At 39.7% G+C, this 16,493-nt stretch overlaps 1 protein-coding gene across 2 annotated transcripts; it reads left to right on the top strand.

The window, feature by feature from the left end:
* The first annotated feature begins 449 nt into the window (after positions 1–449).
* LOC139479994 (GDP-fucose protein O-fucosyltransferase 1-like) lies at positions 450–12,267 on the top strand. 2 transcript variants are annotated; one of them, XM_071262960.1, is made up of 9 exons: positions 450–619; positions 1,785–1,879; positions 2,391–2,435; positions 3,346–3,523; positions 5,946–6,045; positions 7,026–7,221; positions 7,745–7,869; positions 10,257–10,362; positions 11,590–12,267. In XM_071262960.1, the coding sequence occupies exons 1-9, from the start codon at positions 493–495 to the stop codon at positions 11,749–11,751; spliced, it is 1,134 nt and encodes a 377-aa protein (XP_071119061.1). In that variant the 5' UTR covers positions 450–492; the 3' UTR covers positions 11,752–12,267. The 2 variants fall into 2 exon arrangements, with proteins under 2 accessions (XP_071119061.1, XP_071119062.1); XM_071262961.1 differs by lacking the exon at positions 2,391–2,435.
* Positions 12,268–16,493: the final 4,226 nt, after the last annotated feature.

The following is a 16,493-nucleotide window of genomic DNA, read 5'->3' as shown; positions in this document are numbered from 1 at the left end:
GTATTAGCGATTATATTTTGATGGACTTACCTGACAACACCCCACATTGTCCGATGTTATTTGTAACTCGCAAATGCATGGGTGTATGCAAGATGTGTAACAATTGTTTCATGTTTTACGCCGCACTCCGCAATATTACAGCTATATAACAGCGATCCATAACTAATCGAGTCTGGACCGGGTTATCTGTTGTGATATGATGCATGTTATATCGCCTATAATACCGTATTAAATACATCACCTTATAATAATCGTTTCTTGTTTTAGAATGTTTAAGCATAGGTGTGTAGTTTCTTGGGCCCGGCGATATATATTTCAATCTAAGAAACAAAAATCATTTACGAATGCTTCTCTGACTTGTAGACATATCACGACGTCGCCGATTTGTCCGGCTTTTAGAAAACCGGAAGTGTCGAAAGTAAAGAAAAAGTTGGTTCACATGTCGGGTGACTGTTCACAAACAAAACTGGTTACACCACTCTTCGGTATATAATGAATATAAGACTAAAATGCCATGTCTTCACTAAATATTTCTGTGTTATAATCAGTCTTCTGCAAGGAATGACAGCTGATATAAAATGGGATCCGCGGGGATACATTTTGTACTGCCCCTGCATGGGTAAGTTTCAACTGCTGATGAGCCAAGGATGCAGGAAGTTTCAAAGTTTCATTTTTGTCAAAGTTCAGTTTCACATGGAAGGCAAATGCATTTGAGGAAATTCAGGATTTTACCAGTGGAAGTATTTGCATTCACACGGCTGAGACTCTCTCTTTTTTGGAATTGGTAATACCTACTAAAGGGGGTCCAAGGGATGAAAGAGGGTCATGATGGGTTTTATGCTTAACGTAAAACACCCTTCAAACACTATCGTAAACGTAAAATTCATCTTCTTCTTTTTTTTACCCTAAGTGCTTATCGTGAAATAACAAAAAAATAACTGTTTAACGTAAATAAATAACTTACTGCTTATCGTAAAATGATTAAAATGGTCAAAAACAGTCTGTCTTCAAGACCCAAGTGCTTCACCACAGAAAGCAGGCTGTGCAACTGACGAAGGGGACCAGTCTAGAATGTTTAGCGATTTTTGAGATTTTACCCATTATTAAAGACATGAATAGTCAGGATGAAACAAAAGTAGAATTAAAAGTCCCATGTCCCTCCATGGCCGATTTAGGAATTTTTCGAGACGATTTTATTGAAAAGGAAGAAAAATTACTGCTTAGTGAAAAAATACACTAGATTTTACTGCTTATGGGACCCACCCATCAGGAGACAGTGAAGTCAAATTTAACATGAATGCAACCAGAATTTAAGTAACCTCTTTGGTCATATGGACAAGACATCTGTAAGGTAGCCGCCATCCGATAAAAAAAAATGCAAAGTTGAAATAAAGCACAAAAGTACGCTTTAAATAATCAAATGTTAGAATAAAGCATGATAAAAAAGGAATGTTACAAATAAAGGTCATTATTTACATACAAATAATGAATTCAAAATACAAATACAAAACAATACCAATGATCAATTTGCAAACAAAAGACTTCAATTGTAAAGAAAGAACAATGTGCACTAAAGAATGTCAGTGCACAAAAGTGACACTAAACTACTCAGGGACTACATTGACAATAAAGAATGTGACATTTCATTGCAATTTGTAAAACACTCCGAGTTTAATTGGCCACCAATCCACCATGTTTACGATAAGTACAAAGTGCTCATTTGCTCATGTGCTCTGTATTGCGTCACTCCTCGTGCACTCAGCACTTACTTTTGTTTTGTGCAGGTAGATTTGGTAATCAGGCGGATCACTTCCTTGGTGCACTGGCGTTTGCAAAGAGCTTGGACAGGACCCTTGTGTTGCCACCATGGAGGACATATGTAAGTCCTTGTAGAACATGGAAATTAATTTGATAGGGATTCCAAGTAGGTGAGCAGTACCTTATATTGTCTTAATATCCCCAGGTTTTTATGTGACCACATATGTGTCTCCAGTATGCACAAATACAGAGAATGGATGCAGAAACAAATTTAGTGTATTCATTGTACCTACAGCACAACACGAGCAGTTATGGGTCTTTGTTCTTTCATCATCACAGCCCTCTTCTCCAAACGTCCTGAGTGGAAAGAAAACCTAATGCTTGTGTATACATACTGTATTTGACGTAATATATTTCTGAATATTTTACTTTGGTTCAAGACTAAGTCACTACAAATAGATATTTAACCTCCAAGCAAAGCGACTTATAATTTCCTTGCACTAAAAATACATAGAGAACGACCAGATAACAGACATGCTGACTATGTTAAAAATAATAATAATTTATTGACTATAATCGATATTTTGTTCAACAACAAAGATTTACAAGATACCACCTTTGTCGGTCCACAGGAACTGGCGGTCACAAGAATTATCGGTCCCAGCCTAATCTTACCGGTAAACAACTGGTCATAACCAGTAAACAGGAACACTGATGACAAAACATTTCAAAAACGCTACTCCGTACAAGGAATAGGCTTTGCTATTTCGCTATATTGTTGTGACATTTGGTCTCAAAGTAGGTCTGCTGTCGGTGCATATTTCGGTGCAGTGATGACTTCACATTACTCCATTACTATGCTGGCTGCAAGAAACTCTGGGTAGCATAGTGCTGTCAGTGGAAGAATAATGGTGACAAAGTTAAATTTCAATATAATTACGTTTCATCAAGCGCTGGTAAGCGAACAGCTGAGGAGAGATTGTGTTGGGCCTGTTTAGAATTTACTAGCGATGTTTCGACTGACAAATCTATTGAATCCAGCACAACTAACTGCTAAAACATCTCTTACCACCAAAGCTTTGGATGCTAGCGCTGATGGGTGCATTAAAAAAATGCATTGTAATATTGACTTTTATTGGCATCTTCTGATCTGTCTTCAATCATGTGCTTGCTTGGGCATCATGCATGAAGTTTGAGGCTCTGTATCCCCATGTTACCCAGCGAGGTGGCCAAGCTTTGGCTACTGGTGGCCTTAAGCCTGTGTTTTAACCAGTTCTAAATTATATTGTTATGCGCAAATATGTTTGATAAATTTGTCTTTAAATATAACTCATTTCTGGTGTTCCCTGCTGTGATAATGCTGGAATATTACTAAAAGCGGTGTAAAACCGTACTCACTCACTTTAAGTATAACTTTGTATTCATGACTAAATGGTATATATATCAACTTGTTCTCGTTGCTATATGGCTGAAATAATGCCGATTCGGCATTAAATTTTAACTCACTCACTCACTCAATCAAGTGTATCAGGTTCAATCCTGCCTGTTTAATACTACAATGGTGTAATACTTGCATCTTGTTTTCAGAAAAACATCCCATTTGATGAATGGTTCCAATTGGGTCCTTTGGAAGAGTATCATCGCGTTATACTGGCCGAGGACTTCATGACCGACTTAGCTCCGACACACTGGCCACCGGAGCAGAGGCAGGGCTGGTGTTGGATGCTGTCCAGTGACACGGACCGGGACTGCAAGATGAAGGAAGGTGAGAAAAGTGTGCTGTCCCCCTGAATAATCAAAGCATTCACTCATCATGCTGAAGCTCATTTTCTGCTTGAACATTGCTAAACATGCTAAAAGGAGAATAAGACCTTAGTCAGTCCTTCAGAATATTCATGTCAATAGTCACTGCTTTCACGTCAGTCTAGACAAGTGAAGATCCATGAATGATTTGATCTTCAGCAATCCATGCTTGTCGTAAGAGGCTTTACAAAAACTTTAGTTTCTTGACGTTTGAACATTTTCTCAATATCGCTCAATCTCAGAAAATAATTTAACTCTTTGTTTATAGTTTTAATCAGCAGCCACCTATGTCAATATTTCTAATCGCTGTATGTTGTCATTATAGCATGTTTCAATCAATGCAGTGTTGATGTTGTTAATGACGTGACTATGATATACATTTCTAACTATTCAAGGCTGAAATGAAAATATATTGTGTAAGATAAACATGCTGAAAACTCACACATGCATTGTTTCCATTTACCAGTAATTTACCAGTCAAATAGGCCATGTACGGTAAATATTAACCCTAACATTCTACTTTACTGGCAGTATTTATGACATTATTAGCTCACCGGGTCCGAAGGACCAAGGTGAGCTTATGCTTATGCCATACTATGGCGTCCATCGTCCATTTGTCAACAAATTATTTCAAACAACTTTTTCTTCGGAACCACTAATTGGAAATTAACCAAATTTGACTGGAAGCATCCCTAGGTGGTGGGGATTAACTTTTTTACAAATGGTAGCGCTAACCCCCCGGGGGACTGAGGGGTGGGGCCCATTAGAGATATTATTGCTTTAAACAACTTCTTCTCTAGAAATAAGAGATAGATATCAACCAAATATATTTTGTTGGAAGCATTCCCCCGTGGTGAGGATTCAAAATTGTATAAATGGAGGGGCTGAGGGGCAGGGCCAAAAAGTTAATAAGTTTTATCCAATAGGATTAGCCCTGGGGCCCAGCCTTGCCACTGGAAACTTAGATCCTGGATCATGGAAACGGTTCAGATCTCTATGGAACATTTGTATCTAGAGAAGTACACGTTCATGCTGTCAGATTTGCCATCCACCCCTTTTAAATGCTGACAGAGTCAAAATTATGAAATATTTGCAGTATTATATACATGTACAATGCAAATGTATATTTTGTCATGATAGCGTAAATATCCAGGTGAGTGATACAGGCACTGTGGACCTCTTGTTATCTTGAAATAGAAATCTTGACAAAAAATCTTTTTTACATTTATGATAAAATACTGTCTAAAACCAATGTCTTAGCATGAATACACAATGCCATTTTGAAAGTGGTCAAATGTACAAATGTTACATTGGTATAACACTTTCTTAGTGAAGTACAGATGCAAACATTGTTTACATTTACCACTTTCAAAATGGCATTGTGTATTCATAGCTTTCAGCCATGGGAGCGGTGTCAGTTGCTGACTTTGTTTGCTGGCGATTCGGTGCCTCACTCTGGCAGTGTGGGTTCAAATCCTGGATGGGACTCAACCAAAAAAAGTACAAGAATCTGTACTTTACTCAGAAAGTGTTATCCCAAATATAACATTTGTTACAAGATCTTCTGGTCTAGTCTATATTTTGCCAAACTCGACCATTGGTTGAGGATCTTGATATGAATCACATGATAGTTAATTGATGGGATTGGCACAATATGGAAAGTACCAGTAATTTTAAGGGATGCCGGTCCAGTGAACCTGTTAATTTGTAACTGAATGGAAACAGTGCACACGACTCTAAACTGTTCTTCAGGATTCTTAAAACAATCTACTGTCATGGTGCCTCACAGATGTCATAGTGCAAATGAGTATTCAGAGCATGGGCCTAAATTATGGGTCCTTATGAACATTGAATTCAGAATAACACCACCCGTGATGATTCGGGATAGAATAAGTCTTCAGCAACCAATGCTTGCAAGTTCAATTGGCTTACAGATAGCTATTGTTCATCCTTACCGGTGCATGTTTTGAACTTTGCAAATGATCAAATACAGAAGTGTGGCTAAAAAAGCGAAAAAGGCCTGTTTTTGAAAATGTAGATGAATTATGTAGCACGTATGTGTACTGTTGTTATCTATATATCCAGACCCGTGAAGATCCGGGCTTAGGATAGGTCTTCAGCAACCCGTGCTTTCTGACTATGCTTGTCGTAAGAGGCGACTAACGGGATCGTGTGGTAAGACTCACTGTCTTGGTTGATCCATGTCATCGTATCCCAATTAGTAGATGATCGTATGTCAATCACTGGATCATCTTGTCCAGACTTGATTATTTACAGACCGCCGTCATATAGCTGGAATACTGCTGAGTGTGGCTTTAAACAACAAACAAACAGAATAACACACGCAAATCAAAATGTTAATCTCCCAATCGTTTCTTCTTTAGGGAATCCATTCGGGCCCTTTTGGGATGGACTGAATGTGGACTTCGTTGATGATGTGATCTACAACATGGGCTACGACTACACAAAGATCTGGGTGGACAGGTCAGTGTCATGCTGCATCAGTAGGTCAGTGTTGGATCCGGATAATACTGACATGGACACATAGGTCAGTGTTGGATCCGGATAATACTGACATGGACACATTGGTCAGTGTTCGATCCGGATAATACTGACATGGACACATAGGTCAGTGTTAGGTCAGTGTTGGATCCGGATAATACTGACATGGACACATAGGTCAGTGTTGGATCCGGATAATACTGACATGGACACATAGGTCAGTGTTGGATCCGGTTAATACTGACATGGACACATAGGTCAGTGTTGGATCCGGATAATACTGACATGGACACATTGGTCAGTGTTGGATCCGGATAATACTGACATGGACACATAGGTCAGTGTTGGATCCGGATAATACTGACATGGACACATAGGTCAGTGTTAGGTCAGTGTTGGATCCGGATAATACTGACATGGACACATAGGTCAGTGTTGGATCCGGATAATACTGACATGGACACATAGGTCAGTGTTGGATCCGGATAATACTGACATGGACACATAGGTCAGTGTTAGGTCAGTGTTGGATCTGGATAATACTGACATAGACACGTAGGTCAGTGTTGGATCAGGATAATACTGACATGGAATATTGTACTAGGTCTCATAGAATATTTTAGCCAATCAGATAGCTAGATTCTGTAACAAGTGATGATAGATCCTGAAGATATCGATACAGGCGGGCCGGCCAGCCATTCAGATATCTAGATTCTGTAACAGGGGTGATAGATCATGAAGATATCGATACAGGCCGGCCGGCCAGCCATTCAGATATCTAGATTCTGTAACAGGGGTGATAGATCATGAAGATATCGATACAGGCCGGCCGGCCAGCCATTCAGATATCTAGATTCTGTAACAGGGGTGATAGATCATGAAGATATCGATACAGGCAGGCCGGCCAGCCATTCAGATAGCTAGATTCTTTAACAAGTAGTGATATTCCCCTGTCCCTGTAGGTATCCAGCTAGCAAGTACCCAGTGATGTCCTTCAAGGGAGCCCCAGCTTCCTTCCCTGTCAAAGAGGAGCATGTGCATCTACAGAAATACCTTCAGTGGTCAGAGATGATGGAACTAGAAGCCTTGGATTATATCAACAAGAATTTTCCTGGCGACATTTATGTTGGTTTACATATGAGAAATGGGCAAGATTGGGTGAGTGTAAATGTGCTTTAAAACAGTGGCAGAAATTCACATCAGCCTAGCCTGATTAAGTTTTTGTAAGGAACACCCTGAGACCTTGAACAATATTTCAGGCTTGTTAGGTTGTAATATGTTATCACTTTCTTGGCTAGTAAGGGACCGACCTGGGATTTTGTATCGAGACTAGATATTTTTTTAAACATCAGACATTTTTAAACTAAAAACCTGAATTATTTTTAAGAAAAACACTTTGCAACCATGTTATATTTATGGCAAGCAATTTTTTTTCCTTATAGTTCTGAAGCATAATTTTTCAGGAACATTTTATTTTTTTCAATAACATGCCAGGTGCCCTCCCCCATACTATCAAATGGTCGGTCCCTAAGTGGTTCATGTAAATTGCTACCACTGGACTGCCAGATTAATTATTATTGCATGTGTTTTTCAAAATGTACAAGTTTTTGATACAAGGTGAGCTCAAAATAAGCTCTTCCTGAGTGCGGCATGAACCAACCAACAAACTGACTGATTGCAGGAGAATGCATGTGTACATGCTGAGGGGCGGTCAGCCTTCATGGCCTCACCACAGTGTTTGGGGTACACTGGAAAAGGAAAGGTCACAACGAAGATGTGTCTGCCGCCAGCTGAAGAAGTTCTAAGGTATTAAAGTCTTCTATTAATTTACATCTTCACCAATCCCTCTGCACCATTCGCATTCTTGTCGTGGGGGTTGGCAGATTCTGAATCTTTCCATGCCACCTGTACTTGTGCCTCTTCCTGTTCGTTCTTTTCTTTGTATGTTGCATTGTCTGTCTGTCAATCTGGGCACACGGGTGGCCCGGTCGTCTAAGGCGCCACGATTCACTGTGCAGAGTTGCATCCGTTGGGCACGCCAGAAACCTATGATTGTGGGTTCGAATCCCTGATTGCCCCGATTATGTTTCTAGGTTTGTCAGCACCATACCCGTGCTCGTGGGTTTCACCGAAGTGGTAAACGTCTTAGACCTGCATCACTTTGGGCTTTCCTCCCACATTAGGCTGACCCGCCGTGATATAACTGGAATGCTGTTAAAAGAGGCGTTAAACCAAACTCACTCACTCATTCATTCATACAAAGATGTGTAGGTACAATGTGTAAATATTACTCAAACAGTGAAATCCCCCACAAGTCTTAGAAAAACTTGCACTATGGTAAAGTCTACACAATGTAGCATCCCTCATTTGACAACTTGTAGCAGGAGTTACATCACTTGGTAACTCCATCAAAAGAGTTGATAATTTACATTGAATACCGATAATCATGATGAAGTAGCAAACTGCAGACATAGAACAAATAGAAGTTATAAGGAGAACAAACACTAATACCTTGTGCCTCTTCCTGTCCGTTCGTTTCTTTGTATGTTGCATTGTCTGTCTGTCAATCTGGGGGCATGAGTGGCCCAGTCGTCTAAGGCGCCGCGATTCGCTGTGCAGAGTTTCATCCTATGGGCACGCCAGAAACCTATGATTGTGGGTTCGAATCCCGGTTCGCCCTGATTATGTCAGCACCATACCCATGCTCGTGGGTTTCACCGAAGTGGTAAATGTCTGAGACCTGCATCACTTTGGGCTTTCCTACCACATTAAGCTGACACGCCGTGACGTAACTGGAATACTGTTAAAAGCGGCGTTAATCCGAACTCACTCACTCTCACTCACTCACTCACTCACTCACTCACTCTTGTCGTAAGGGACGACTTAGGTGGATTGGATGGTCAGGTTGACTGAGTTGGTTGATGATTATCATACCACAATTATATAGACATTTTTTCTCATTCTCATTATGTCAATCGCTGGTTTGTCTGGTCCAGAATTGCTTATTTAAAGACCACCGTCATATAGCTGGAATATTGCTGAGTGCAGCATTAAACAACAAACAAACAATGAAAAACGTGATCATTCTAGGCAGGATAAGTCAGCTGGTACCCCTCGCTTGATGTTCAATCTAAAGGAGAATGTTTCAGCATTGTGATCAAGACAGAACTTAAGAGTCTTTGAACTTTTGTGCTGTATTATAATGTATGGTGTGTGTGGATTCGGTGTTTGGCACCTGACTTCAAGCCTTGTTGTTCATTCATCATTCCATAGTTGAAAATATTTCAGAGCCCTTTGTCACATAACATGCAGATTATATGGAGGATATTTCATGTGTCGAGTGAAATATGTTTCTCTCATCACGTGACAGGGGGTAAGGAGATATTTTCACGAGTCACGAGATGAGAGAAACATGATATTTCACGAGACACATAAAATATCCTATTTATTATATATTTTTTGTGTAGTTTTCTCCCGGAAAATTAATTACTTCATTACAAATGTAAAACCTTGAAATGTCAATTCTCCCTACCTAACACACAGGGACGGTTTATCCCTTGTATTTGAGACTAAAAAAGCAGTTTCGTGTTTGCAAAATCTGAAAAAATGTTAACAAAAGTGTCAAAATATATTTGTCTCACGAAAATTCTTTGTCATACATTACAGTATGATTATATTCAATATCAACTTTAACAAAAAATATTCTTGAAAACTAGGAGTCCGAAATGAAAGAATACACACTGATTAAGTAACAAAAATGGCGCTTTTCAAAACGAACAGTCTCCATTGACGAGTTAAATGAGAAATTAACAGTTTATAATGAAACATTTTCAAGAGAATAACAAACGACAAAAAGTGATATTAACTCAATAAATGGCCATCTGTCATTATTTTGCCTTGTCATGGTGGAACTGACGTCAATAGGACGTCAACAGTTTGTGTACGGGCTTGACACTTACGATAAAGGGAGACAATTTATGGGACGTTAACTCTTGTATGGCAATAGTTCTGTCAAAGTGTTATGTTCACTGCAGTGAAATTATCAGTTTTTCACACTGAAGTATATAATAAATGTATCTGAAAATCCGCAAGACCTCAATTTATAGTTTCTTTTAGTATATTTGAATAGACTGACATACCTGATTATCCCTATCAAAAGTTGAGTGGTGTACATGAAGCGTTGCTCTCCACAGGTTAACCAGGGAGGTTGTGGTGTCATCCAAGGCCAGAGTTGTCTATGTGGCAACTGATAGAAACCCCATGCTGCAGGAGTTGCAGGAGCACTTGAAAGACCTTCAGGTATACTTTCAATAGACTTGACTGTACTACTTAAAACAAGTTAAAGAATGCCTTAATTTTCATACAGCTGTATGATTAACTGTAGTCATTTGGTGTTCTTTAGCTTCTTTTGAGTAATATATTTTGTGCTTTTGTACTGAAATTTTCATCTTTAGGGTATGTTTCACTTGCACAAAAGGATTGTATGGTTGACTGTGTTGAGTTGTGTCCCTTAGGAGTCCCAGGAGCCACTGATGGGTTTGAATCAATTATCTGCACACCAGACTTTGTAAGATGGCCTACAAACTGATAATGATGACATATTGGCTTTTCTGTTATTGAGTCAAATCATGTTTTATGGTGTATTGTTATGTATGTTGCATATTGAAAAAAGACCCTGTCGGTGGTCTAGTGGAAGTAGTGTCTGCCCGAGCGTTAAAGGTTGTTGGTTTGATCCCTTGGGCTGCAGCACACCTAAAGACGTTAAAAGATTGTACTTGTTGTTATACCCTACCTGGCTCTTGGCACTGAGGAGATAAAACAAGGACTGGTCGGCTTGGAGTCTATATATTGTGTCTGAGTGTGGTACTCTGTGGGCTAGCGCTATGATTAGTGCAATAATCTTGAATGTGACGTTACACCCTATTTCACCTCAGCTCCAATGAATGGATCAGATGACTCGCACTAGATGTCTTGGTTGGTTGCATGTCATCATACCACATACATCGGACATTGCTCATATCAGTCAGTGGTTTGTCTGGTCCTGACTCGATTATTAACAGGCCTCCATGATATTGGGGAAGTATAACATTTGTGACACTTTAATCACATGTCATGACTGGTTCCAAGACCTGCCCGTAGATCATGTAGATGCTTATCTAAATTATTTACTGAACAGGCGCAGCGATTCGCTGTGCAGAGTTGCGTCCCTTGGGCACGCAAGAAACCTATGATTGTGGGTTCACATCCCGGTTCGCCCCGAATATGTTTCTAGGTTTGTCAGCACCATACCCGTGCTCATGGGTTTCACGGAAGTGGTAAACGTCTGAGACCTGCATCACTTCGGGTTTTCCTCCCACATCCCGCGATATAACTGGAATACTGTTAAAAGCGGCGTAAAACACAACTCACTCACTCACTATTTACTGAACAGGTGTTCTTTTTATTAATCAGATCAGATCGAAACCAGCAAGATCACTCTCAATCAGCATGGTGACCATGGTTACATGAGTTCTTTTATATTTACAGGTGCAGATATTTCACCTTGACCCATGGCTACCTCAAGTTGACCTTGCCATTTTAGGTATGGCTGACCATTTTATTGGAAACTGTGTATCCTCATTCACTGCCTTTGTCGCGCGAGAAAGAAAAGTGAACAAGAAACCAACATATTTTTGGGGCTATTCCTAGCATTGTCTTAAGTTTGGGCATATTTTTTACATCTTTTCTTTTACAGGATTTAGTTTATTTACCAAGAACTGTGTTTTTGTCTTGGGGTGATATTTATGGTGAATGGCTATTTTGTGTGATTGCTTGATATTGATCCTGCTATTGCTATGAACACAAGTGAATCAGATTAATATGGTTGTTGTGTTTTTTTTTAAAAAAGGCAGACTGTCCAGTTGTGAATTATTATCATATTATTATTGTTACCGTACCTTTAACCCTGTATGATACATTCCTATATCGTGATGCAGTGTATCTGAGGTATGGTAACCATGCTTTTGTATTTAGTCCTTTATTGACCAATAATGTGCAGCTATTCTCTAAACGTACAGAAGAATAAGTGTGCATATAGATGATAGAATGCTTATAAATTATTATCAGGGCACAGGTGGCCCAGTCGTATAAGGTGCCCCAGTTCAGGGTGCAGAGTTGCTTCCCTTAGCAAGTATTTATCCACGATTCTAAACTAAATGCCCATGTAAAGATAAGAAATTATGGATAAACAACTTCTTTATTACAATTAAGAGCGATGTTTCGGTGTAGGTTCCAACACCGTTATCAAGCACTAATGGAACGGTGTGAGAACCTGCACCGAAACATCGCTCTTAATTGTAATAAAGAAGTTGTTCATCCATAAATTCTTATCCTTACTTAGTACTCCGAACTTCTAAATGCCTATCAAAGAAGTTAATGCCCATGTCAGGAAATTTTGGGGAAAAATTCATTATTTTGCTCCAAGTTGTAAATAACGTCTACAACACCGTAACATTAGTTTTTACTATATGACATGGATTGGGACGTGTGTAATGCCAATTTGGGAATTTTTACATGTAAGCATAAAGCAGGGATTTATCTGGACCTGCTCAGAGGTCGATATTCGACCCCATGTCTGCAGCAAATGTCAATAAAAAATTCCCATATCAGAATTAAATACTTCCCAATACATGCTTATATATTTATAACTAATAACTAATTTCATGGCTTTGTAGATAACCTGTATTGTATTTCACTGATAACAGGACCAGTAAATACAAAGAGATTTTATTGCTCAGTTAAATATTGCATTAAAATACAATGTTAAAATGCCTCTGAACTTAAGAAAATAAGACCTTAAATAAAATTCCCAATTTTGATGCAAATAAGTATGGATACCAATTTGCCTCCAAAGTGCTCTTATGTCATAACCTGTACTTATGTATATCCCTGACCAGTCCATCATTCACCAATACATGTTTGTAACCACAGACTCTTTCAGGTTGGTTCCTATGTGTAAAACAAGATGGCTGTTGAGTATATGCTGCATAAGTGTTTTCCTAATAGGTCCCTGAATAGGTCGGACTTAATATGCTGCAGTAAGGTGCAGGCATCATGGTCTAACGACAAATGCAACATTCTTTTACTTCCTAAGACGCCTGCCTTCAAGTACGAGTACTTATGTCTTAGATCATCCAACCATATATTTAATTATTGAGTTGGAAACCGGAATGGTAAATATTTTTTATCAGCCACAAATCCATACCTAATCAATGATTTGAACTCAATGAGTACATAGAGAGTAGCATGATTGAAAATGTAAGTACACATATTTGTGTTTTTGGAAACAAATTGTGTTGTAGTTTTCATGGAATTACAATTCATGTACATTATAACAGTATGTTCCGAAATCCGTAATCTACTAGGGAAACATCATGAAACAGCCTGTAGCTCTCTACGTGTAGCATGACAAGTCAAACTCAGCTTTATTTATAGGGATCAGCACAGAAATATGACTACGGGAACCTGTATGTTTGAGCCATGAAAACATTTTGCTATGCCCCGTCTCACAAACTTGACAATAACTTGATGTGTTCCGTCCATTCTTGCGTCCATCCACTGCCACATGTTTCCAGATCTTGTTCCAACATCTTCCTGAAACTTCACACAGCCATGTGGTTGAAACAATACCTTTAGATCGGATTTCTTCATTTCTTCTATTCCCTCTCCCCCTCTCACAGGGAATCATCAATGTCTGCGGTGTTCTCAGGCTTGATAAAATAGGTTTCATAAATCCGAGGACCAGATACTAATCCATTTTGATGGGCAGGTGAATTCTTACAACTCATTATCTCCCCAAAACAAAGATGTTTTATGTATCTTTGTACTAGTTAGCTGATTTAAAAGTAGACGTGTTGAGTCAACATCTTCATTCAAACTTTAAAATTCAAAATTATTCCTAGGAATTTTCTCCCCACAGAAAATGTTAGATATGTTCCCTTGGTTCATGGAACAATTTTCGATCACACTTTTGTTAAGAAATCGGGAAAATCTACCTGTTCCCACTGATCCCTGCCTTCAAGTTCTTGGGTGTATATTCAATCCGCTCTAGTAAGTAGCTCACTCAATACCACAGTACCACCCTACTGTTTCTGTGGTTCATCTTCTAGCCATGGTGATCCTCTTGGTTACTTGCCTAAGAAAAGTGCTTGGTTATGCCGTGCTGTTGATCCATATAGTCTTGGCTGACTGCCTCTATCCTTATCAAAACCACATCACCTTACCATCGTACTGTTTCTGTGGTTCATCTTCTAGCCATGGTGATCCTCTTGGTTACTTGCCTAAGAAAAGTGCTTGGTTATGCCGTGCTGTTGATCCATATAGTCTTGGCTGACCGCGCTACCTTTATCAAAACAACATTTCTTATGACACTCGTAAGGTGAATCATAAGGCCTGAATCTGTTGCTGTTGTAATGGTGGGCCCCACATGGGAATGGCATTAAGAAATGAGATACCTTGTTAGACTGTTAGTGCCTTTGCACTGTCCTTTGCACTATGCTGACTCTCTTCTGCAATGGAGATGGATATTTCCCTTAGTCTGGAATAGAGTAATCTCCCCTTGACATCAAGGATCATCACATTACTGCTGTCAACCAAAGAGGAAAGACCTACCATTTAAAGTCTCAGGATTTTTCACTGAATCCTTTGCGTGTTGGCTCTAGTGTTTTTTTGTGAACAATTATTGTGCACACGATTTGTGTGTTCATATGTTTCATATGATTTATGCCATAGTATGAATATTTAATGATGGTATTCACCACGGTGATCACAGGTGTGTTGTTGTTTGATGTAGCCATTTTGAATATTTTTCGTGGTGACGCTTTTTCGTGTTGTGATGATCCGGGATGTCACCCCTTCCATGGTCACATGGTAGCTGTATGATAGGGTTAGCCACTCATCAAGTTGAAACAACTTCGTCTTCAGCAAGACTTCACACAGTCAAGAACAAGCAGTAAATGCATTATCATTATTTTTGTTTATGTTATGACTGGCTGCAAGGTGTATGTACTTCTGCATTGAAGTCATTGTTGACAAATTTGTATTTGCTTTATTAAACATGTTAAAAGTTTTTATTGCAGATAGTGGTTTCAGTTTTCATTGAGCTACCGTTTGTGGTGTATGTGCATGACTGCCCTTGCTTGCCCTTGTTGTTGTGGCTTGAAGAGTTCACTTTCCTGAATAGTCAACTGGCCTTGTATGAACATAAGGCCCAGGACAGTCCTCAATGATTCCTTCATTGTCCTTGTTTGGACATCCTTTTTCCATGAAATCTTGCAAATCAGCATTGTGCAGTAAAGCTGTTAACATGTATTCAATCTTAAACCAATGAGGCTGGCAACTTGCTTAATAGCACTGACTGCTGGCATCAAACTACGTTGATATTTGAAGTCTTTCTTCTTTGGATCTTTGATTGTCAATTGACCTACCTGTTAAAGTCCAGTGTGGCATACCTGTCAGGTCTGTATCAACATTTCATGTGCTCTGTACAAAAAGTAGACAGTGTTTGATGTTATTCTGGTGCTATAATCTGAGTGTGAATAGTCAAGAGAGGGTTCAGGAATCGGCAACAACGAACATGTTGATAGTCAATGGTATGGTCATCCTGGTGTCAACCTATGGTTTCAGGAGCATTCTTCTGTCGTTAACCACAAATGTTCTTGCAGAAGTAGACTTTTCATCTGGAATCATAAGTAGAGCCAGATTGATATTCTTACCTTCTTCTGTTTCTGTAGAGTCGGTGAGACGATCACCATATCTGGTATTCTAGTGAGTGTGGTGTTGTTCACTGGTGCTGGACTGTTACCTCTGAAAGCCAATGGGTCGTTTGTAGCAAATCTAGTGGAATAGAGTGTGAAAGGTCCTGTCTGTGGCATGTATGGATGTTCGATCTCCGCCTGACTGAGTGTGGTACATACTTGCTGCCTTGGCCTGCCTGTAGGACAGTTGGTGTTGACTTTCTGTGACAAAGTCGCTACCTGAGTCTGTAACTGCTGTACCGTAGACACCAATGTTGACAACAGTCCCTGGTCCGTAGTGGTCCCTCAATTTGCCATGGATTCTTCAGGTTGGGGATTCTGCGGCGGGATACTGTGATTACTGTTATCTGCAGCTTTCTTTAGATTGTTAGTGTACAATTCTGGGTATTGTCTCCTCATCAGACCTTGAGGTCGTCGAATGCCAAGGATGTCGCTGATATATGCTGTCATCCGGTCTGTCGACCAATTCCTGGGGAAGACAGAATATGGTCTGATTTGAGCATTGCTGATGACGGGCACTTTGGCAATGGCGTGGGAATCATTGCTTAGTTCATCCCGACTGCTGGCATTGGGCAAAGCAGGCCATGTGATGGTGCTCGAAGGTCTTCTGCTGAGCTTCTGCCTGCGAGTCGGAGG

This window comes from Haliotis cracherodii, unplaced genomic scaffold (genome assembly GCF_022045235.1).
Source record: "Haliotis cracherodii isolate W230 unplaced genomic scaffold, xgHalCrac1.p SCAF_4, whole genome shotgun sequence".
Taxonomy (NCBI): Eukaryota; Metazoa; Mollusca; class Gastropoda; order Lepetellida; family Haliotidae; genus Haliotis; species Haliotis cracherodii.
This window is presented reverse-complemented; position numbering and strand designations above follow the sequence as displayed.